At 35.9% G+C, this 26,044-nt stretch overlaps 2 protein-coding genes across 5 annotated transcripts in view; both read right to left on the minus strand.

Moving 5' to 3' along the window:
* LOC137405767 (uncharacterized) overlaps positions 1-11,756 on the minus strand; it is a 41,112-nt gene extending 29,356 nt beyond the window's left edge. The window contains exons 1-4 of the mRNA XM_068092155.1: positions 11,647-11,756; positions 6,699-6,904; positions 2,505-2,625; positions 1,569-1,661 (exon numbers count right to left, since the gene is read on the minus strand). Coding sequence (XP_067948256.1) covers positions 1,569-1,661; positions 2,505-2,625; positions 6,699-6,904; positions 11,647-11,718 — 492 coding nt within the window. The 5' untranslated portion in view covers positions 11,719-11,756. The remainder of the gene's footprint in view (positions 1-1,568; positions 1,662-2,504; positions 2,626-6,698; positions 6,905-11,646) is intronic.
* Positions 11,757-14,874: 3,118 nt separating this feature from the next.
* The window catches only part of LOC137405744 (uncharacterized), a 94,630-nt gene continuing 83,460 nt past the window's right edge, over positions 14,875-26,044 (minus strand). For 3 of the 4 annotated variants that reach the window (XM_068092120.1, XM_068092123.1, XM_068092122.1), the window contains 4 exons: positions 24,480-24,627; positions 23,558-23,689; positions 22,976-23,159; positions 14,875-15,260 (listed from right to left, as the gene is read on the minus strand). In XM_068092120.1, coding sequence (XP_067948221.1) covers positions 23,018-23,159; positions 23,558-23,689; positions 24,480-24,627 — 422 coding nt within the window. In that variant the 3' untranslated portion in view covers positions 14,875-15,260; positions 22,976-23,017. The remainder of the gene's footprint in view (positions 15,261-22,975; positions 23,160-23,557; positions 23,690-24,479; positions 24,628-26,044) is intronic. The other variant, XM_068092121.1, reaches the window with a different exon arrangement.

Below are 26,044 nucleotides of genomic sequence, written 5' to 3' on the forward strand. Positions count from 1 at the left end.
TGTAATGAGATGTGGTGAGTCGTAGTGAGATGTGGTGAGTTGTAATGAGATGTGGTGAGTCGTAGTGAGATGTGGTGAGTTGTAGTGAGATGTGGTGAGTTGCAATGAGATGTGGTGAGTCGTAGTGAGATGTGGTGAGTTGTAGTGAGATGTGGTGAGTTGCAATGAGATGTGATGAGTTGTAATGAGATGTGATAAGTTGTAATGAAAATGTGATAAGTTGTAATGAGTTGTGATGAGTTGTAATGAGATGTGATGAGATGTAATGAGATGTGATGAGTTGTAATGAAAATGTGATGAGTTGTAATGAGTTGTGGTTAGTTGTAATGAGATGTGATGAGTTGTAATGAAAATGTGATGAGTTGTAATGAGTTGTGATGAGTTGTAATGAGATGTAATGAGTTGTAATGAGATGTGATGAGTTGTGATGAGATGTGATGAGTTGTAATGAGATGTGGTGAGTTGTAATGAGATGTGATGAGTTGTGATGAGATGTGATGAGTTGTAATGAGATGTGGTGAGTTGTAATGAGATGTGGTGAGTCGTAGTGAGATGTGGTGAGTTGTAATGAGATGTGGTGAGTCGTAGTGAGATGTGGTGAGTTGTAGTGAGATGTGGTGAGTTGCAATGAGATGTGGTGAGTCGTAGTGAGATGTGGTGAGTTGTAGTGAGATGTGGTGAGTTGCAATGAGATGTGATGAGTTGTAATGAGATGTGATAAGTTGTAATGAAAATGTGATAAGTTGTAATGAGTTGTGATGAGTTGTAATGAGATGTGATGAGATGTAATGAGATGTGATGAGTTGTGGTGAGTTGTAATGAGATGTGATGAGTTGTGATGAGATGTGATGAGTTGTAATGAGATGCGATGAGTTGTAATGAGATGAGTTGTAATGAGATGTGATGAGTTGTAATGAGATGTGATGAGTTGTAATGAGATGCGATGAGTTGTAATGAGATGTGATGAGTTGTAATGAGATGCGATGAGTTGTAATGAGTTGTGATGAGATGTAATGAGATGTGATGAGTTGTGGTGAGTTGTAATGAGATGTGATGAGTTGTGATGAGATGTGATGAGTTGTAATGAGATGCGATGAGTTGTAATGAGATGAGTTGTAATGAGATGTGATGAGTTGTAATGAGATGCGATGAGTTGTAATGAGATGTGATGAGTTGTAATGAGATGTGATGAGATGTGGTGAGTTGTAATGAGATGTGATGAGTTGTAATGAGATTCGATGAGTTGTAATGAGATGTGATGAGTTGTAATGAGATGCGATGAGTTGTAATGAGATGTGATAAGTTGTAATGAGATGTGATGAGTTGTGGTGAGTTGTAATGAGATGTGATGAGTTGTAATGAGATGTGATGAGTTGTAATGAGATGTGATGAGTTGTAATGAGATTTCATGATGTACAGTCCAAAATAATGAAAAACAACGAGGAGCAATGTGGAATGTCAAGTTGCAATAAGGTTTAGTAAAGGGAAATGCTACCACTTTCTAAAAAGAATCAATTTTACCAGGTCTGCCAAGAGTACTTAAAATTATTATTAGTGATATGCTTTACTTGTATGTAGACCATTTTAGGGTTTGCAGGATAAATATTCCCATCTTCTTTGGCTAATTGTTGCTCCTGCCAGGTTTGCATCATGTTTCTCAGCTGCAACAAACACCCAGCAACCACCCTTAGAATCAAAATAACAAAAAACACAAGGCTTGTACTCACATAAAGCATGGTCTAACCACGCCATATTAACATCTCTTAATCTCACAATGAAATATACAATTAAATTATTCCTTATGCTCTTTTTTATAGGATAAACTAGATATATTCAGAAATTGAGACAACTTTTAGGTGTAATAAAAATAAAGAGATAAAAAAGATAAAGGATGAAAGAGATAAAGGAGACATAAATGATATCTATAGAAAAGATGGAAGAGATAAAGGAGACAGAAATGATATCTATAGAAAAGATGGAAGAGATAAAGGAGACAGAAATGATATATATAGAAAAGGTGAAAGAGATAAAGGAGACAGAAATGATATACATATAGAAAAGATGAAAGAGATAAAGGAGACAGAAATGATATATATAGAAAAGGTGAAAGAGATAAAGGAGACAGAAATGATATATACAGAAAAGATGGAAGAGATAAAGGAGACAGAAATGATATATATAGAAAAGGTGAAAGAGATAAAGGAGACAGAAATGATATATATAGAAAAGATGGAAGAGATAAAGGAGACAGAAATGATATATATAGAAAAGGTGGAAGAGATAAAGGAGACAGAAATGATATATATAGAAAAGATGGAAGAGATAAAGGAGACAGAAATGATATATATATATATATATATAGAAAAGATGAAAGAGATAGAAGCTCGGGAATAGAGAGAAGTAATAACAAATTTAAAATAAAAACCTCACTATTTTTTTAAAAAGCTGTAAATTAAGACTTAATCAAATATTGAATTCCCAAATTTATTTTTTAATTTCTTTACCTTTTGGTTGCCTACTACATCATCGGGTACATCATATCCGAGCACTTCTTCAGGCCAAATAATACTCTCGTCTTTCCAAGCATCATAATTATTGTCAACAGTGTTATAGGGTTCTTCAAGCCTGTATGTAAATGTCAGTATATAAAGATGTAGGAGTATTATTTAAGGATTTTAATTTGTTTGTGTATGCAATAATAAAAAACTTATCAGTTTAATTTGGTATGTCATTAACAAAGCATTAAATAAACCGCTACATTAATGGTAATGCAAACAATATTTACTTGTTTAAAGAAAATTGTATTCTGGGTATGATCCACTTCCTCCTGCATTGGTTTACTATTATAATAGCCAAAAAAATATTATTATCATTTTTGTTAAGTGTCATTACATTTTCCATTTTGCGCCCAATTCATACATTTTTATTTTTTAATTTGTATCAGAGGGTTATGGAAAACGTTGCAACAGTTTACTCTAATCAAGAAGTTTTGAGCAGCAAGAAATTACTGATATTAAGACACAAGCTTGAAAAACATTGTGGCTACAGTATGAAACACATAGCGCTTCATGCTGTAGCCACAGCAACCCATAGTGTTTCATGCTCTAGCCACAGCAACACATAGTGTTTCATACTGTAGCTTTAGCAACACATACTGTTTCATACTGTAGCCACAGCAACACATAGTATTTCATACTGTAGCTTTAGCAACACATAGTGTTTCATACTGTAGCGACAGCAACACATAGTGTTTCATACTGTAGCTTTAGCAACACATAGTGTTTCATACTGTAGCTTTAGCAACACATAGTGTTTTATACCGTATCCTTAGCAATACAGAGTGTTTCATACTGTAGCCTTAGCATCACAGTGTTTCATACTGTAGCCTTTGCAACGCATAGTGTTTCACACTGTAGTCTTAGCAACGCATAGTGTTTCATACTGTAGCTTTTGCAACACATAGTGCTTCATACTGTAGCCTTAGCAATACAGCGTTTCATACTGTAGCCTTAGCAACACATAGTGTTCCATACTGTAGCCTTAGCAACACATACTGTTTCATACTGTAGCCTTAGCAACACATAGTGTTTCATACTGTAGCTTTAGCAACACATAGTGTTTCGTATTGTAGTGTAGCCTTTGCAACACATTGTGCTTTATATTGTAGCCTTTGCAACACAGTGTTTCATATTGTAGCCTTTGCAACACATAATAAATAACGACAACCTTAACCACAATGAGTGTAGTCTCCGTTAGATTACGTCAACATTTCCCACATTGGGTAGCGTTTTTAGATGACCCCAACCTCAGCAATGATGACTGCACGAACACGATCTCAACCAAGTGGTGTCTGTATGTGGATTGGTCTGACTTTTTCAAATTAAAACTGAGATAAAGTAGTGTGTTTGTATTTAATGAGTAGCCCGTTGCTAGTGAGCCGCTAGTTATCTACTCATATATAGCCAGTACTGCCAGTGAGGCCCTAGTCTGAGGTCAAGCCTCGCAATTCCCATTAGAGGGTCTCTGTTGGACAGCCACATCCATTATATAAGTCAGTCGCTGTTAAATACTACCATTTCCACACACATAGATTAGAACGCTGTAATAAAATTAGTAATAGTGTAACAGCCACCGGTCAGCCCTTGACTCTGACCGACCGAACCGAAAAAAAGTCCAACCGACCAAAGGCCAGCCAGAAGAAAGGCAGCCATTTGGCTTCTGCACAGCCAGAGCAGCGAGCCTTGAAACATAAAATTAAAACATAAAAGACTCGTAAGAGCCTCATCAAACACACTACTGAAGGAGCCCTCAAACAAGACTGCTGTATTAGCTTTTACCATACTCTACACTATAATTATGTTACTAGAGATTTCCCTGTCATACAGCCCACGTCCAAAGTGATAATGGAAAAAGAAAGGGTACTGCTGGTTGAGAAATGCAATATTAGCAATCAAATGGCACTGCAGTGCAATAGGAGAACTGCAATGGTAGCTGCATTGGTAGCTGTAATATAGCCTACTGGGTGTGATGATGTACAACAAACAGAAATAAAGAAAGGAAAAGATAATATGTTTATATCCCTCCCCTACAATAGGAGAAATGCAATATTAGAAGTAAAATGGCAAGCTGCTGTGTAATATGCACAGGCTGGGGGGGGGCTGTATATCATTGGTCATAGCAACCAATATCAAGAAGTTGTGATATTTATCGAGATTTCTGTACTTATATCTAAAAGGTTATGCTGAATTTAAAAATCTTAACAGATTTTAGCTGGTTGTCATAGAAATAGATGAATATCTATAAGAAAATGTAGGCCTATTACTTAATTTTGTAGATATTAAAAACGGCTTGGCAGTACCACGATATTGGGCACAGCCGTAGTATCATCAACAAAATCTTTAGAAAAATAATAACAGTAACATATTGCACACCATCGGTCACTATATACGTCGATCTTGTAAATTCGAATGATTATTCATATAACTAAACCTCAAAATAATCTTATAAAATCAAATAATTATTCTTACAATTAAATATTGTAATAATCTTATAAGAATCATTAGAAAAATATCACCATCATTTCCTTTACTTTCACTGCTTTGGACATCAGTTGGAATACCAAAGTACTCATTATAAGTGTCCAAAATGTCAGAGTCCAGAAGAATCATCAAAAAAGAAACTATTACTTTTCAGTACTTCTACGTTAATTACAGAAACCTTCGGCAATTGGACAATGTCATAGACTGGTAAAATGTGCACATTTTTCTCGTGAAACGCGCGCGACTTAATGGTTCTACTCTCATTCGTTGGTCGATCTTAATTTTGATTAAAAAAAGCGTGTCAAGTTTTTATCGCGATTTTAGGCCAAATTAATCTGTCTATTTATGTATAATCCGATCAGATGGGTTAGTTTTAGGATATTGCGTCAACTTTTCAAAGACTTAGTAACATATTTAAATATGTTTATATGTATTTTGTACCATTATTACACTTAAACGACTCTACACAAAAATGGTTAAATTTCTGATGGGATTTCGGTACAAGGGTTTGGTAACGACCGTTAACGGATAATTATTTGTGAGTTGTGTGCGCATATGCATTTATCATAAAGCTACTAAACAATCGTTTCGCTCATGTTTGGTCGTGGGATTATTGTACTGGCTAAATATATTTGTTCATTACAACTCAGTGGCTGGTTCTCTTAGGGTGAAGAAGTCCAGGAGCACACGCGATCCCTCACAATACATTTTGATTATTTAGCTATGGCGATTGTTTTGAAAACAGTGCCATTTGTGACAGCAAAAACTGAAATCAGATAAAACCACAAAGTTATTTTTTCTATCACACACTTTCCCACAAAATATTACAACAATATCAGCGCTGTCACTTTTGGTTTTTTCTTGTCTTCCCAGAAAATTAATGACTGCTAACAATAAATCTAGCTTATACTCAATGTTCCGAAGTTTTTGATTGAGCAAAGTAACGATTGGGAAAGTAACGGTGTGATCGGTTTGTGTTCTCTCTATCAATTGCATGCTGTATATGGCGCTACACTTTTCACAACAATTTTTATCATAATGTGTGTTGTGTCTGTTCGTCCAATGCCCCGCTCAGATATTGGGAAAGTGTAGTCTATCATACCAGAATCGCACTTGGATATTTGGCTCAGCAGCCTGGCACACTGCTAACTACACCACTGACCACATTGCTGCATTTCTCAATAATTGTGCATATACTTATTACAAACGACAATCTCTCACGGCACATGAGATTGCGGGAGTACTAGTAATTGCGGGAGTACTAGTAATTGCGGGAGTACTAGTAATTGCGGGAGTACTAGTAATTGCGGGAGTACTAGTAATTGCGGGAGTACTAGTAATTGCGGGAGTACTAGTAATTGCGGGAGTACTAGTAATTGCGGGAGTACTAGTAATTGCGGGAGTACTAGTAATTGCGGGAGTACTAGTAATTGCGGGAGTACTAGTAATTGCGGGAGTACTAGTAATTGCGGGAGTACTAGTAATTGCGGGAGTACTAGTAATTGCGGGAGTAATAGTAATTGCGGGAGTAATAGTAATAGTAAAACAACTAGACTTTCATGGCAGAAGCTGGCCATGTCACAGTGGAGAAAATTTGAAAAATTGACAATACTGAAGCTGCTGAAGATTTAGCAATAATAAAAGCGTGTGGCTCATCACCTGCTCGGTTGAACCTGAAAGTGATACCCATAGGCTCTGCTGATTGGTATTTGATTGGCTGGTTGTTCAGTCCATTCTGATTGAAATTGATATGGATTGACTCTTCTCATCTGATATAGCTCCGAGTTCTGGTTGTAGCCACGCAATGGAGCAGCAACACTGCCAGCCCATAGAATGCACTGGACTACTATCTTCAATGACATCATCTAAACGGAGCACAATGCAGAAACTCGTTATCGAAGTTGACAGACCATTTAGTTTTAAAATCAATACTCAGAAAAGAAAAAACCTTAATTACCCATGAGAATCACTAGGAGTGTCTCACTAGTGTATACTGTATACTGTACATTCACTGTGGATGAGATAATAAAAACCATCATATATCTGTAATGTAGTTGGTGTAAAGTACTGTAGTTGCTGATGCTAAGCTGGAAGATGGAATCCTATCGAGATTAGGACATGTTAGAGCAGTGTACGGAAAACTTGATTGCTGGTCTCGAGAGCTGCTACCATGTGAAATGGCAAGTACTTTATCTACACTGCTGACTCATGGGTTGCTTGCAGCACGTGCTGCACTCTAATATAATATGCAATAGGGCATCTATTATCACTCTAAGGTAATTCACTAGTGAATAAGGCGACTAATGCTGAGATGTTAATAAGAATAATAATAATAATAAGAAAGGTTGTATTTTAGTTGAAAAAAGGATGGCGCAGTAAGCAGAGACCTGGATCTGCTTTTAAAGATGTCAGACATGAGGAAGGATATGAGAATAGAGTATGGACTATCAGTAATGGTGAAGGATGGCAAGAAACGGAGCGGACTGGAGATATTAGATACGACCAAAATGAGACTTACTGTTACAAAGACAAACTGTCATAATCATGAAATTATTTACAATTATCAGGCAATTGTCCGGAGAAAAATAATTACAATGACATAATTTGATTCTACTAGATGAACTTTACAACAATTACATTGTATTACTTTTCATAAGTAAAGCCATATGTAATTAACAAAATAATAGCCTATTCAACTGGTACTAACACACCAAAGTCCCATATGTATTGGACTATCACACCAAAGTCCTATATGTATTGGACTAACACACCAAAGTGCTATATGTATAGAACTAACATACCAAAGTCCTCTTTGTATTGGACTAACACACCAAATTCCTATATGTATTGGACTAACACACCAAAGTCCTATATGTATTGGACTTACACACCAAAGTCCTATATGTATTGGACTGAAAAACCAAAGTCCTCTATGTATTGGACTAACACACCACAGTCCTCTATGTATTGGACTAACACACCAAAGTCCTTTATGTATTGGACTAACACACCAAAGTCCTATATGTATTGGACTAAAAAACCAAAGTCCTCTATGTATTGGACTAACACACCACAGTCCTCTATGTATTGGACTAACACACCAAAGTCCTATATGTATTGGACTAAAACACCAAAGTCTGCTATGTATTGGACTAACACACCAAAGTCCTATATGTATTGGACTAACACACCAAAGTCCTCTATGTATTAGACTAACACACCAAAGTGCTATATGTATTGGACTAAAACACCAAAGTCCGCTATGTACTGGACTAACACACCAAAGTCCTCTATGTATTGGACTAACACACCAAAGTCCTATATGTATGATACTAAAACACCAAAGTCCTCTATGTATTGGACTAACACACCACAGTCCTCTATGTATTGGACTAGCACACCAAAGTCCTATATGTATTGGACTAACACACCAAAGTGCTATATGTATTGGACTAACACACCAAAGTGCTATATGTATTGGACTAACACACCAAAGTGCTATATGTATTGGACTAACACACCAAAGTCCTATATGTATTGGACTAACACACCAAAGTCCTCTATGTATTGGACTAACACACCAAAGTCCTATATGTATTGGACTAGCACACCAAAGTCCTCTATGTATTGGACTAACACACCAAAGACCTCTATGTATTGGACTAACACACCACAGTTCTCTATGTATTGGACTATCACACCCAAGTCCTATAGGCATGAGACTAAAACACCAAAGTCCTCTATGTATTGGACTAACACACCAAAGTGCTATATGTATTGGACTAACACACCAAAGTCCTATATGTATTGGACTAACACACCAAAGTCCTATATGTATAGGACTAACACACCAAAGTCCTATATGTATTGGACTAGCACACCAAAGTGCTCTATGTATTGGACTATCACACCCAAGTCCTATAGGCATGAGACTAAAACACCAAAGTCCTCTATGTATTGGACTAACACACCAAAGTGCTATATGTATTGGACTAACACACCAAAGTCCTATATGTATTGGACTAACACACCAAAGTCCTATATGTATAGGACTAACACACCAAAGTCCTCTATGTATTGGACTAACACACCAAAGTGCTATATGTATTGGACTAACACACCAAAGTCCTATATGTATTGGACTAACACACCAAAGTCCTATATGTATTGGACTAGCACACCAAAGTGCTATATGTATTGGACTATCACACCAAAGTCCTATATGTATTGGACTAGCACACCAAAGTGCTATATGTATTGGACTAACACACCAAAGTGCTATATGTATTGGACTAACACACCAAAGTCCTATATGTATTGGACTAACACACCAAAGTGCTATATGTATTGGACTAACACACCAAAGTCCTATATGTATTGGACTAACACACCAAAGTGCTATATGTATTGGACTAACACACCAAAGTGCTATATGTATTGGACTAACACACCAAAGTGCTATATGTATTGGACTAACACACCAAAGTCCTATATGTATTGGACTAACACACCAAAGTGCTATATGTATTGGACTAACACACCAAAGTCCTCTATGTATTGGACTAACACACCAAAGTCCTATATGTATTGGACTAGCACACCAAAGTGCTATATGTATTGGACTATCACACCAAAGTCCTATATGTATTGGACTAGCACACCAAAGTGCTATATGTATTGGACTAACACACCAAAGTGCTATATGTATTGGACTAACACACCAAAGTCCTATATGTATTGGACTAACACACCAAAGTCCTATATGTATTGGACTAACACACCAAAGTGCTATATGTATTGGACTAACACACCAAAGTCCTATATGTATTGGACTAGCACACCAAAGTGCTATATGTATTGGACTAACACACCAAAGTGCTATATGTATTGGACTAACACACCAAAGTCCTATATGTATTGGACTAACACACCAAAGTCCTATATGTATTGGACTAACACACCAAAGTGCTATATGTATTGGACTAGCACACCAAAGTGCTATATGTATTGGACTATCACACCAAAGTCCTATATGTATTGGACTAGCACACCAAAGTGCTATATGTATTGGACTAACACACCAAAGTGCTATATGTATTGGACTAACACACCAAAGTCCTATATGTATTGGACTAACACACCAAAGTCCTATATGTATTGGACTAACACACCAAAGTCCTATATGTATTGGACTAGCACACCAAAGTGCTATATGTATTGGACTATCACACCAAAGTCCTATATGTATTGGACTAGCACACCAAAGTGCTATATGTATTGGACTAACACACCAAAGTGCTATATGTATTGGACTAACACACCAAAGTCCTATATGTATTGGACTAACACACCAAAGTCCTATATGTATTGGACTAACACACCAAAGTCCTCTATGTATTGGACTAACACACCAAAGTGCTATATGTATTGGACTAACACACCAAAGTCCTATATGTATTGGACTAACACACCAAAGTCCTATATGTATTGGACTAGCACACCAAAGTGCTATATGTATTGGACTATCACACCAAAGTCCTATATGTATTGGACTAGCACACCAAAGTGCTATATGTATTGGACTAACACACCAAAGTGCTATATGTATTGGACTAACACACCAAAGTCCTATATGTATAGGACTAACACACCAAAGTCCTCTATGTATTGGACTAACACACCAAAGTGCTATATGTATTGGACTATCACACCAAAGTCCTATATGTATTGGACTAACACACCAAAGTGCTATATGTATTGGACTAACACACCAAAGTGCTATATGTATTGGACTATCACACCAGTCCTATTTATAGCAGTTGTTTGTTCTAACTTTCCAAAGCCTTGGTGTTAAAGATTAACAAATCTATGGAAATACAAAATGGCAATTTCCAAAGTCTTTTGATAACACAGTTACAAGAAATTTCTTTTTTTTGCTTGTGCACTACATACACACACATGGAATGATTAGTAGATCTCAAGATAGAATACATAAATTATAAGCTCTAAATTGCTTTGCAACGAAAAGGAAAGTTTACTAGCAGTTGCTGAAGACATACTGGACAAATCAATAGCATCTACTAGTGGCAGTTGTGTCTTTTCATTGCACACAGTTGATCCGTTGAGCAAGTTCAAGCTGATAGCTCAAACTTGCTCAACGGAGTAAAGCTGCAGTTATGATAGTACGGGCAGACAACTAACACACTGAAAGTCTGTCTAGGTCTTTAAAGTTGAGTGCTATTATCAATTCCCATCGGTATTCCATTAATATCTAGCGAACAATTTGTTGGGGTTCCTAATATTTAAACTGACATGCTGAAAGAACACAAATAGTAGCATTTACTAGCTACATGCACATTTAGAGAAGTCGAATGGAAACACTTGCGGAATTTTTGAATGTTGATATGATGTCATCATGTAGCATGGCCCAGTCATAAACACTCAAAAAACTTTATTCACAAAAAAAACTTGGTTTGTACCCAAAAACCTACGGTTCTTATCTGTTTATCAATTATCTGTTTTTGAACTACAGATGTTGTTGTCCTTATTTTAAATGGCACAACAAGTGGCAATCTATAAATAACTAGTCTGAGAATACTACTATTACCCTGTGTGTCCGACGTCTGCCACTTATGGTAGAAGCTGATGAGAACCTGCCATGAATGGATCTCCTGACCATCAACACTCACTAGGCTGACTAGCTCTTGAGTGTATTTCTGCTTATATTCTTATAAAATCAATATGACAGCATTATCCATCATTAATAACATGTTGGCTGCAGAAATGTAACGCCCTTGAGACCAGTTAATCATGTGATGCTGCCATTGGTATTAATGTTGATCAATATTCTAGCAGTCTATGAAAAGTAGTATCGTATAAATACACAGAAACAGATAATTAATCTATATTCCTTTGGCTCTGCTCTCCTTTTTGTCCTTTTACCACATTTTACCTTCTACATTGTTATTTGACATTTCTTTTCCTCTTTTGCAATTTATTTCAGGTCTGCTGCTTATAGGTACAAAATTATTGTAACGTTACTGACTGGGTTATGAGTGTGTCATTTGTGCTACACACAATACTATACTGTACACATTACTCAACACTATACTCCACATTGTACTTGATGCTATACTCCATACTGTACTCAATACTATACTCTATACTGTACTCAACACTGTACTCTACTCAATACTATACTCTATACTGTACTCAATACTATACTTTATACTGTACTCAACACTGTACTCTACTCAATACTATACTCTATACTGTACTCAATACTATGCTCTATACTGTACTCAACACTGTACTCTACTCATTACTATACCCTATACTGTACTCAATACTATACTCTATACTCTACTCAACACTGTACTCTACTGTACTCATCACTAAACTCTATACTATACTGTACTCAATACTGTACTCAATACTATACCCTATACTGTACTCAATACTATACTCTATATTGGACTCAACACTATACATGAGGTAGTTACACATACCTGATGTCAGAAAGAGTGGCAGTTACAGATACCTGCTGTCAGAAATAATGACAGTTACTACTTGCTGCCAGAAAGCGTAGCAGTGACACCTTTTGCTATCAGATAGAGTGGCAGTTACACATACCTGCTGTCAGAAAGAGTGGCAGTCACACATACCTGCTGTCAAAAAGTGAGGCAGTTACGCGTACCTGTCAGAAAATGAGGCAGTTACACGTACCTTCTGTAGGAAAGAGCGGCAGTTACACAGACCTGCAGTCAGAAGGTGAGGCAGTTACACATACCTGCTGTCAGAATGTGAGGCAGTTACCTGAGGTGTAACTGCCTCACTTTATGACCTGCTGTCAGAAAGTGAAGCAGTTACACGTACCTGCAGTCAGAAAGTGAGGCAGATACACATACCTGCAGTCAGGAAGACATGTACATATAAGACTTTGTACTAAGAGTGGTGCAAGTAATGGAGACAATTGAAAAGTAGATTCTATAGCTTCACAAATAGACTTCATCTCAGATAAGGTCTCCAAAATTTCAAAGAAGTCCCTAACTAAAGGTAGCTACAACCATCACTAGCAAACACAAAAACTCACTAAAACCTTGAAAGAATGCACTTCTGATATCACTAAGAAAGATGCAAAAGTAATAAGGAAGTTAAAGCTAGTTTTTATACACTTTTCAAACCCTCTTACATGGGCAATAAGACTGTATTGAGTGACAATTAACACAAAACTATTCTTATTGATAGTGTGTATAAAATCCTTTTTGCAAAACTTTACAAACTTAAATGTTTTCTAGATTTTATTTGCTCCCTTCATCAGGGGTTAATCATGACGTTTTCATGGGTGGAGGTAAAAATAATCAGACACAAAAGATTAAATTATCTGAATCAAATGGCAAAGCACTCCTACCCGTGGTATAGCACTCATATCCGTAGAGCATAGCTCACTGCAGAGCACTCATATCCATGATATAGCACTCATGCCCGCAGCTGAGCGCTCATATCCACGAAATAGCACTCATGCCCACAGCTGAGCACTCATATCCATGATACAGCACTCATGCCCACTACAGAGCACTCATATCCATGCTATAGCACTCACGCCCACAGCAGAGCACTCATATCCATGATATAGCACTCATGCTCATAGCAGAGCACTCATATCCAGAAAGAAAAAAGGTTAAATCACTTTAACTGAGAGCGCAACAATCGACAATGACAACCATATACATGTGCTTATTTTAGTAAACATGTGTGTCTATTAAACATGTGTGTCTATAATATCCTTTGCTGCATGAGGCAGGTGGATGTCAATAGAGCTGGTGCGACATAAATAGCAAGCCAAGTGTCTCCTACGGCTGAATACATCATGGAGTACAACCAGTAGTGACCATAAACAGCTGTAACGCTTTGTTATTAGCTTGTGAATAAGCTGTTCATCAAATAACCACAATAAACTTTGCCATTAGAGTGCTCTTCATTGAAACCAATGATATACAGCCCCTCAGAGATAGCCGATGGCTCTCATATGGGCAGGGTTTAATGATGGAGCTCTGTTGGGATGAACCCAATCACGGCACCCAAACAAACATGCTGAATAAAGCCCCATGTAAATTTACAAATATTATGAACTATAATAGTGGTTATTTCACTTATCTGTTGAATTCATTTTGTTGTCAAATAAATATAGTATCCCAATATTGTCACCATTATGATCAGTCAGTTGCCATTCGCAAGCATTCGTGATATTAACAGTCACAATCGTAAATTAGCCCAAATTCGGTTTTGTATTTAGATTTTGAGTATGAAAACTACACTGCACAGCTTTGCCTGCTGTCCCATCTTATTGGCCAGGTAAAACAATGTGCCAACGATAAGACTTTGTCATTTTATATTATGGGTGGCAAAATATTAATCAAAAACTAGGAAAAAAAGGTCGTTGTTCGGGTAGTTTCGCGTAAATTATATTCAACTTTAAGCATATACTACGATCTTTACCAATTTTCAAAATGACTAAAAGTAGGTAATTTGAAATGTTTCATTTTGCATGGATCCATTATTTTGGTATCACCCCTACATTGTAGAAATTCAAGGTTTGCTATTGCAAACCGCTGGATCTACTGACTGAATGAGCAAATGAAACGATAATAGCGAGACATTTTTTCCAAAACCTAACAAGGCAACGCGACCACCACGCGAGAGTCGTGTTTGCTACGAAACCCAGGCTAGCACAATCCTAACAGGGCTCCATCATTAAACTCTGCCCTTATGATAGCGGTCGGCTATCCTTGGGGAGGCTGTATATCATTGTTGAAACAGAATGGACATTCAACAGTTCGCCATTAAATATATTTTAATAAAAGTCAATAAACAGTAATGAAGAGACTTTTGTACCAAGTATGAATGAAAAATGGATGCAGCAAGAGTGATAGGCTGACAAGTATAATAAAATGTGAAGCTTTGCTGAAAGTCAATTTTGGAACACAAGCTAAGGCACCATGATATATGCGTAAGATGAGTATAACACTTGTGGCTGCATAATTTAGTCAGAGGTTCAGCAACAAGCAGTATTTCAAATTCTTTGTTTAGATGAGTCAACTCGCAATGTAATTGGTGAATATCGTGAAGAGCGATAGAGTTACGATCTCTTAGGAAAAAAAGGAGACGATTGAAACTGCTATGCAGAACCATAGAACCCAAGGAGCTCAGTTATAACCATTCCTGTAAACAGAAGGTAAATTGTACTAGAATAGCTCATGTTGAACTGTAAACAGAAGGTGAATTGTACTAGAATAGCTCATGTTGAACTGTAAACAGAAGGTGAATTGTACTAGAATAGCTCATGTTGAACTGTGAACAGAAGGTAAATTGTACTAGAATAGCTCATGTTGAACTGTAAACGGAAGGTAAATTGTACTAGAATAGCTCATGTTGAACTGTAAACAGAAGGTAAATTGTACTAGAATAGCTCATGTTGAACTGTAAACAGAAGGTGAATTGTACTAGAATAGCTCATGTTGAACTGTAAACAGAAGGTGAATTGTACTAGAATAGCTCATGTTGAACTGTAAACAGAAGGTAAATTGTACTAGAATAGCTCATGTTGAACTGTAAACAGAAGGTAAATTGTACTAGAATAGCTCATGTTGAACTGTAAACAGAAGGTAAATTGTACTAGAATAGCTCATGTTGAACTGTAAACAGAAGGTGAATTGTACTAGAATAGCTCATGTTGAACTGTAAACAGAAGGTGAATTGTACTAGAATAGCTCATGTTGAACTGTAAACAGAAGGTGAATTGTACTAGAATAGCTCATGTTGAACTGTAAACAGAAGGTGAATTGTACTAGAATAGCTCATGTTGAACTGTAAACAGAAGGTGAATTGTACTAGAATAGCTCATGTTGAACTGTAAACAGAAGGTAAATTGTACTAGAATAGCTCATGTTGAACTGTAAACAGAAAGTGAATTGTACTAGAATAGCTCATGTTGAACTGTAAACAGAAGGTGAATTGTACTAGAATAGCTCATGTTGAACTGTAAACAGAAGGTGAATTGTACTAGAATAGCTCATGTTGAACTGTAAACAGAAGGTGAATTGTACTAGAATAGCTCATGCTGAACTGTAAACAGAAGGTGAATTGTACTAGAATAGCTCATGTTGAACTGTAAACAGAAAGTAAATTGTACTAGAATAGCTCATGTTGAACTGTAAACAGAAGGTGAATTGTACTAGAATAGCTCATGTTGAACTGTAAACAGAAGGTGAATTGTACTAGAATAGCTCATGTTGAACTGTAAACAGAAGGTGAATTGTACTAGAATAGCTCATGTTGAACTGTAAACGGAAGGTAAATTGTACTAGAATAGCTCATGTTGAACTGTAAACAGAAGGTGAATTGTACTAGAATAGCTCATGTTGAACTGTAAACAGAAGGTAAATTGTACTAGAATAGCTCATGTTGAACTGTAAACAGAAGGTGAATTGTACTAGAATAGCTCATGTTGAACTGTAAACAGAAGGTGAATTGTACTAGAATAGCTCATGTTGAACTGTAAACAGAAGGTGAATTGGACTAGAATAGCTCATGCTGAACTGTAAACAGAAGGTGAATTGTACTAGAATAGCTCATGTTGAACTGTAAACGGAAGGTAAATTGTACTAGAATAGCTCATGTTGAACTGTAAACAGAAGGTGAATTGGACTAGAATAGCTCATGTTGAACTGTAAACAGAAGGTGAATTGGACTAGAATAGCTCATGCTGAACTGTAAACAGAAGGTGAATTGTACTAGAATAGCTCATGTTGAACTGTAAACGGAAGGTAAATTGTACTAGAATAGCTCATGTTGAACTGTAAACAGAAGGTGAATTGGACTAGAATAGCTCATGTTGAACTGTAAACGGAAGGTAAATTGTACTAGAATAGCTCATGTTGAACTGTAAACAGAAGGTGAATTGTACTAGAATAGCTCATGTTGAACTGTAAACAGAAGGTAAATTGTACTAGAATAGCTCATGTTGAACTGTAAACAGAAGGTGAATTGTACTAGAATAGCTCATGTTGAACTGTAAACAGAAGGTGAATTGTACTAGAATAGCTCATGTTGAACTGTAAACAGAAGGTGAATTGGACTAGAATAGCTCATGCTGAACTGTAAACAGAAGGTGAATTGTACTAGAATAGCTCATGTTGAACTGTAAACGGAAGGTAAATTGTACTAGAATAGCTCATGTTGAACTGTAAACAGAAGGTGAATTGGACTAGAATAGCTCATGTTGAACTGTAAACAGAAGGTGAATTGTACTAGAATAGCTCATGTTGAACTGTAAACAGAAGGTGAATTGTACTAGAATAGCTCATGTTGAACTGTAAACAGAAGGTGAATTGTACTAGAATAGCTCATGTTGAACTGTAAACAGAAGGTGAATTGTACTAGAATAGCTCATGTTGAACTGTAAACAGAAGGTGAATTGGACTAGAATAGCTCATGTTGAACTGTAAACAGAAGGTGAATTGTACTAGAATAGCTCATGTTGAACTGTAAACAGAAGGTGAATTGTACTAGAATAGCTCATGTTGAACTGTAAACAGAAGGTGAATTGTACTAGAATAGCTCATGTTGAACTGTAAACAGAAGGTGAATTGTACTAGAATAGCTCATGTTGAACTGTAAACAGAAGGTGAATTGTACTAGAATAGCTCATGTTGAACTGTAAACAGAAGGTGAATTGTACTAGAATAGCTCATGTTGAACTGTAAACAGAAGGTGAATTGTACTAGAATAGCTCATGTTGAACTGTAAACGGAAGGTAAATTGTACTAGAATAGCTCATGTTGAACTGTAAACAGAAGGTGAATTGTACTAGAATAGCTCATGTTGAACTGTAAACGGAAGGTAAATTGTACTAGAATAGCTCATGTTGAACTGTAAACAGAAGGTGAATTGTACTAGAATAGCTCATGTTGAACTGTAAACAGAAGGTGAATTGTACTAGAATAGCTCATGTTGAACTGTAAACAGAAGGTGAATTGTACTAGAATAGCTCATGTTGAACTGTAAACAGAAGGTGAATTGTACTAGAATAGCTCATGTTGAACTGTAAACAGAAGGTGAATTGTACTAGAATAGCTCATGTTGAACTGTAAACAGAAGGTAAATTGTACTAGAATAGCTCATGTTGAACTGTAAACAGAAGGTGAATTGTACTAGAATAGCTCATGTTGAACTGTAAACAGAAGGTGAATTGTACTAGAATAGCTCATGTTGAACTGTAAACGGAAGGTAAATTGTACTAGAATAGCTCATGTTGAACTGTAAACAGAAGGTGAATTGTACTAGAATAGCTCATGTTGAACTGTAAACAGAAGGTAAATTGTACTAGAATAGCTCATGTTGAACTGTAAACAGAAGGTGAATTGTACTAGAATAGCTCATGTTGAACTGTAAACAGAAGGTGAATTGTACTAGAATAGCTCATGTTGAACTGTAAACAGAAGGTGAATTGTACTAGAATAGCTCATGTTGAACTGTAAACGGAAGGTAAATTGTACTAGAATAGATCATGTTGAACTGTAAACAGAAGGTGAATTGTACTAGAATAGCTCATGTTGAACTGTAAACAGAAGGTGAATTGTACTAGAATAGCTCATGTTGAACTGTAAACAGAAGGTGAATTGTACTAGAATAGCTCATGTTGAACTGTAAACAGAAGGTGAATTGTACTAGAATAGCTCATGTTGAACTGTAAACAGAAGGTGAATTGTACTAGAATAGCTCATGTTGAACTGTAAACAGAAGGTGAATTGTACTAGAATAGCTCATGTTGAACTGTAAACAGAAGGTAAATTGTACTAGAATAGCTCATGTTGAACTGTAAACAGAAAGTGAATTGTACTAGAATAGCTCATGTTGAACTGTAAACAGAAGGTGAATTGTACTAGAATAGCTCATGTTGAACTGTAAAGCAGTGACTTGTCAGCTAGAAAATAAATTAAGATTGTAGAGTTCTGTAAGTTAGCAATATCTTTTGAGGCATATTGAGGAATGGTCAACTCAGACATTTCGGCAGCTGGAGCATGTGAAAAATGCTGTGACACCGCATGTTTCACATGAGGATGAGCATGTGAAACATGCTCATAAGCACCGGATGTTTCACATGACATGAGCATGTGACACCGCTATACAGTTCAGCGCCTTCATGTACGTTGCTAAGTATCGCTGCCACATTGTTTAAATGAATAACTTACACACATACAATAGTTCAAAGCTCAAAAATCACATAGCAAGACCTTGACATTTCTGAACAGCAATTACCAGATAAAACTTTGTGAAAATTGAATGGTGAAATAAAATTATGACTGAAAAACACACTTGATTATTGTGAGAATTCCTCAAACAGCGGCACCAAGAAACACATATATACAGTTTATACATTACTGCATCTGTATTTGGTGACAATGAAAAGAGTCAATATGCACATTTAAAGCACATAAATTACATAATTTTTTTATTATATATTTTAATACATCACAGTCTTGGCTTTCGAATGAGCCTATATTCAATACACAAAAAATAATAGAACTATGAAAAACGGGGTGTCAAAAGTATGTCCTGCAAAAAAAAAAACACTTGGTTCAGGTACTCAAAATATGGTGTCCTAATTCTCATTTAGCCTTAGGTCGTCGATCCCTTTCGCTGTCATTGAGGCTGTGTTTTTCTGTGACAATCGGTGCTGTTAAACCCGGAGAACGCTAATAATAAACTAAGATTCTAGATAATCAACAATGCCCGCGATCGTGCTAACGCCGACCAATACAAACACATGTTCTGGGTTAATTAATTATGCTTCAATAAATTACTGTCGTTGATAAAGGTAATGAAATCATATCGATTAAATTATGACCCTCAGACTGAATGTCAATCGCACTTTTGCGAGATCACGCAATGCTTGAAATTAATTAGTCTCAGTTGTCACCCTCAACATCACATTAAAAATAACGAGCTAGTGCATAATATCATCGGGAAAATGTAGTATGGTTCTTGGAGTCTGAGGTACTTATCATAGAAATAATATGTACATGGAGAACTAATGACACTGATTCCTTTGTCATCTTCGTTCGTTCTCTGGAGTTGTCCTATCTTCGCCTGCCACTAGCGTCATTATCGTAGTTGATAAACAAGGTAAGAGCACACAACAACGAATATGAGAATTGTGACGTCACAATTTTCGAGACTATGCCAGTAAACCTTTTCGCGGTAGAGCTCTGAGGAAATCCTATAAACACCAACCAATGTCTGTCTCACCATGGCAAACAATAGCTCATTCGAAAGCCAAGACTCTGATGCATTGAAATATAAAATAAAAAAATTATGTAATTTATGTGCTTTAAGATTTGAATCGTCGAAGAAACCCTACATAGAGCACTTCGACGAACTCTACTTAAATATTTACTAATTTCAACATTGACCGGCGGTATCCAGTTTATTTTCAATTTCAAGTCTTATGTAATGTAATATGACACTATGTAATTTTGATTTGGCAAAGAAAAGCAATTAATCTATACTAAACAGTTAAGTGACTTACTACTAAAGTAGCTGCACAAGATCTTTATTGTATGTACCTTTTTGTAAGTACAGTGCACCCTCAAAATACGATTTTAATCCGTTCCAGGGTTGGCATCATATGGTGAAAAAGTCGTATGTAGGGGTATAGAAACCAAATTATATAATACAGACATTGCTAAAATTTATTACCTAATAGTTTCTAGCATCATTTTTAATATAATTTCAGTCAGTCAAATTAAAACCTTTTTAATGTAATTCGGTAAAAAGCTTGACCGATGCCGTTTTCGTAATGAAGTGGATTTTTATCAGCAAGTTAAGAGGAGTTGTCTGATCATTAGACGTTCTGTATTAAGGGATTGCCACTCCAACTTTGCTACTGGTTTTAAAAGTTTACTTGCAGCAAAATTCACATTACAATTATTTGGTATCAAAAGGTTCACCATGTCTTAATCTGCTGTGTTGAAGGTGCAAAATATGTGGAAATGTGACTACAAACTTTTAAAAGCTCAAAAATGAACAGTTAATTGCAGCCATCACAAAAATGGCAATGGTTGAAATCCCTTTATTTCGATGACATGCTCAACTCGACGTGGTTATTGTTTTGTCACATGATGTTATCACGTGAATTGAAAGGCCAATGAAATACTTAGTATAAAATGTCTCGAAGCACTAGTTTATGACAAACACTTTGGGTTCTACCGGAAAGCCCTTCTCAAATATAGATGCTCGCTACTTTACAGTTTCGTTTCAGCCTGGTCTAATCATCTAGTCATAATCTGATTAAGTGACCTATACTTCCCGCCAAATGACGCAAACAGTTTTTACAAAATTTTTCGATTATCACAGGTGACCAACAGGCTCTTCATGTTTATCAGAGGATGATATGCACTCCTTCGAGCTAAGGTTAGAAAATTAAACTACTTCAGGTTTTGAGATATCAGCGCTTTAAGTGACAGCATTACAATGATGATGAAATAGATGCGTGAAAACAATAGACATGGTTTTATTGAATGTGTGAAGTATATTTGCGAAAATATTTCGACGCATGAGGTTGCATGAAAGTGTAAACAGAAGCACATCATGTTCAACTATGTCTCTTTTGAACCGTTTTGGAGAAGGATCCCAATCTATGGCGTTTTCCTGATGGCTGCAATTAACTGTTCGTTTTTTAGCTTTTAAGAGCTTGTAATCACATTTCCACAATTTTTGCACCCAAAACACAGCAGAGTAAGACACGGTGAACCTTTTGATACCAAATAACTGTAATGTGAATATTGTTGCAAGTCAACTTTTAAAGGAAAAAATATTACCTTTTCACACACAGGAATTGCTGGACTGAGAGAAATCGGTCATTGTGACTCTTTCGGGCTTGCACAAATTTTTCGGCGAACAGTCTTTCGGCGTCTTTGTTCCTTTGATGTACGTAATAAGGGCACCGACTGCCAAATTTGTACTGGGTTGAAAATTTTGTTCATATGGTGAAATAAGAATCGTATAGTGAGGTGAAAAAATCCTCACTGGGCACCAAGTACTTATGATAAAGACTCACGATAATGTACTTACAATAAGGTACTTACAATAAGGTACTTACGATAAAGACTGACAATAAGGTACTTAGGCCTACAATAAGGTACTTACAATAAAATACTTACAATAAGGTAATTACAATAAAGTACTTACAATAAGGTACTTACAATATGATACTTACAATAAGGTACTTACAACAAAGCACTTACAATAAAGTACATACAATAAGGTGCTTACAATAAAGTACTTACGATAATGTACTCAAGAAAAGGTACATACAATAAGGTACTTACAATAAGGTACTTACAATAAAGTACATACAATAAGGTGCTTACAATAAAGTACGATAATGTACTCAAGAAAAGGTACATACAATAAGGTACTTACAATAAGGTACTTATGATAAGGTACATACAATAAGGTACTTACAATAAGGTACTTACAATAAGGCACTTACGATAAGTTACTTACGATAAAGTACTTACGATAAGGTACTTACGATAAGGTACTTACGATAAGGTACATACAGTAAGGTACTTACGATAAGGTACTTACAATAAGGTACTTATTGTAAGTACCTTATTGTAAGTACCATATTGTAAGTACCTTATTGTAAGTAACTTATCGCAAGTACCTTATCGTAAGTACCTTATTGTAAGTACTGTATTGTAAGTACCATATTGTAAGTACCTTATTGTAAGTACCTTATTGTAAGTACCTTATTGTAAGTACCATATTGTAAGTACCTTATTGTAAGTAGCTTATCGTAAGTAACTTATCGTAAGCACCTTATTGTATTTAATAAACCATGCAGCCAGTAGAGCACAGCCCAGACTCACCCGCACATTGCCAGCCACAACAAAAGTCTTCACATCAAGGCTTCATTTCTTTGAAAAAATTTTCTTGTTGGGAATCCTGAACGGGAGAGATTTCTTTATGTAGGGAGTGCTAGCATGGGAGTCAGGTGCATTTTTATGTAATGAAGATGGTGGGCTAAGCTCAGCACTTCCAGACGTTGACGATCTAAAGCATGCATTGAATGAACAAAGCTGAGCACCAAGTCTGAGCAGACTGCTCTGTTTAGCCATAGGGCGGCTTTGCCACACAAGCCACCTTACAGGCTTACGTAGGCATGTATGTAGGCATGTATGTAGGCATGTATGAAGGCATGTATGTAGGCATACACATCGCATGGTTGCACATTTCAAAAGTACTGAATGGCCGATAATGATTACGAAAACTGTGCTAAGTGGCAGACCACCATAACAATAGTAGGAACGATAAAACAGGGTGCATATGAATTGTGCGAACTGTCTTGTTTTTAGTAGATGCTGCCCAATCCAACCATTGCAACAATAAAACAAAGTGGAATCACAAGGTGTACACTGCAGCAATAGAACAATAGAACAATGTGGACTCACCCAAGTCTGTCCAAACTAAGAGTGCGTTTAAAGTTTTTCATCCTTTTTTTTGCTGCTAGTTTAAAGCTAGCGACCCGCTCCGATAGTGAACTCTGTGATTCAGCTAAACTGTTATTAGAAAGTTGGTCGCTACTGAAATGACAAGGCATAGACTAGCATACAAGACTATAATTATTATGAGTCATGATTAGGGTGAATGTTCAGTAAAAAGTGCCTCAGTAAGGAATGCCTAATGTAGAAAGAACTTCTAATCCTAATTACAGCCATACCTCGACACGAAAATATCAAGATACGAGCACACGAGATGGTTCTCAACGCCCCCACTAGGTGTGCCACTAGGTGGTGAAGTATGCGAAATTCTGCTTTCGAGAACAGCATCACTCGGTCAATCTCGTCAAATCTGTTTGAAACATGTTTTTAAAAAGCTGATTAAAAATAATAGGATAAATGAGGCAAAATGCGTCGAGCGGAAAAAAATGAAAACAAAATTAGAATTAAGATTGGTTAAGCTTAAAACTTAAGTTTATTTGTGGGCTAAATAAGCTAAACTCATTCACATTAAATGTTATGTTTATGTTATGTTGATGTTATGATACGTATCATCAGAAATATATAGCGTACTGAAAATGCGGTCGTGAAGTCTATCTCTCACGCCGAACTCAGCCAGCAGGCCGCTTCATCTGTCTCAACACAAGTAGCGGATTAAAACAATTAAAATATGAGTTTCCATCGTAATATCCTCTTGCAGATAGTTTTTTTCCAAAAAACGGAAACGGATTATTTTGTATTTAGTTATTTTATATAGGAAATATTGCTTTGAGATACAAGAAAAGAGATAGATGAGCTGTATCATTCAACATTAAGTGCATATGTCGAGATATAACTGTACAAATGGGCAGTAAAAAAAATGAGGGAAACGCACGACAAAGAAGCATTGCTACCCCAAAGACTATCACAGCTGCGAGATCGACATCGTGAGAGTGTTGTCATAACAACTTGATTTGCAGTGACTATTCCTGAGTGTCGTTGCGAAGGTCTGGCGGGTGTTAAAAACCTTTCAACTGTACTCTCTACAAAAAAATAGGCAAGGTACCATAAGGCAAAGCTTCAGAACTCTGGTAATACATGAATACTAAGACACTGATTTGAAAATACTGAAAAATGGATGGGGAACTAGAAGAATCTCAAACAGAAAGGTCTTCAGGGCAAAACTCAAGTAGAGTTAGTAGGAGAAAAAATGTATGAGAATAATACACTAGTTGATACAAGAAGATGATGATAATACACTAGTTGATACAACAAGATGATGATAATAAACTAGTTGATACATCAAGATGATAATAAACTAGTTGATACATCAAGATGATAATAAACTAGTTGATACAATAAGATGATAATAATACACTAGTTGATACATCAATATGATGATAATACACTAGTTGATACATCAAGATGAAGATAATACACTAGTTGATACAATAAGATGATGATAATACACTAGTTGATACATCAAGATGAAGATAATACACTAGTTGATACAATAAGATGATGATAATACACTAGTTGATACAATAAGATGATGATAATAAACTAGTTGATACATCAAGATGATGATAATACACTAGTTGATACAATAAGATGATGAAAATACACTAGTTGATACATCAAGATGATGATAATACACTAGTTGATACAACAAGATGATGATAATAAACTAGTTGATACATCAAGATGATGATAATACACTAGTTGATACAACAAGATGATGATAATAAACTAGTTGATACAACAAGATGATGATAATACACTAGTTGATACAAGAAGATGATGATAATACACTAGTTGATACAACAAGATGATGATAATAAACTAGTTGATACATCAAGATGATAATAAACTAGTTGATACATCAAGATGATAATAAACTAGGTGATACATCAAAATGATGATAATAAACTAGTTGATACAAAAAGATGATGATAATAAACTAGTTGATACATCAAGATGATGATAATACACTAGTTGATACATCAAGATGAAGATAATACACTAGTTGATACAATAAGATGATGATAATACACTAGTTGATACATCAAGATGAAGATAATACACTAGTTGATACAATAAGATGATGATAATACACTAGTTGATACAATAAGATGATGATAATAAACTAGTTGATACATCAAGATGATGATAATAAACTAGTTGATACATCAAGATGATGATAATAAACTAGTTGATACATCAAGATGATAATAAACTAGTTGATACAACAAGATGATGATAATAAACTAGTTGATACATCAAGATGATAATAAACTAGTTGATACAACAAGATGATGATAATACACTAGTGGATACAACAAGATGATGATAATAAACTAGTTGATACAACAAGATGATGATAATACACTAGTTGATACATCAAGATGATGATAATACACTAGTTGATACAATAAGATGATGATAATACACTAGTTGATA

Source organism: Watersipora subatra, chromosome 10 (genome assembly GCF_963576615.1).
Source record: "Watersipora subatra chromosome 10, tzWatSuba1.1, whole genome shotgun sequence".
Taxonomy (NCBI): Eukaryota; Metazoa; Bryozoa; class Gymnolaemata; order Cheilostomatida; family Watersiporidae; genus Watersipora; species Watersipora subatra.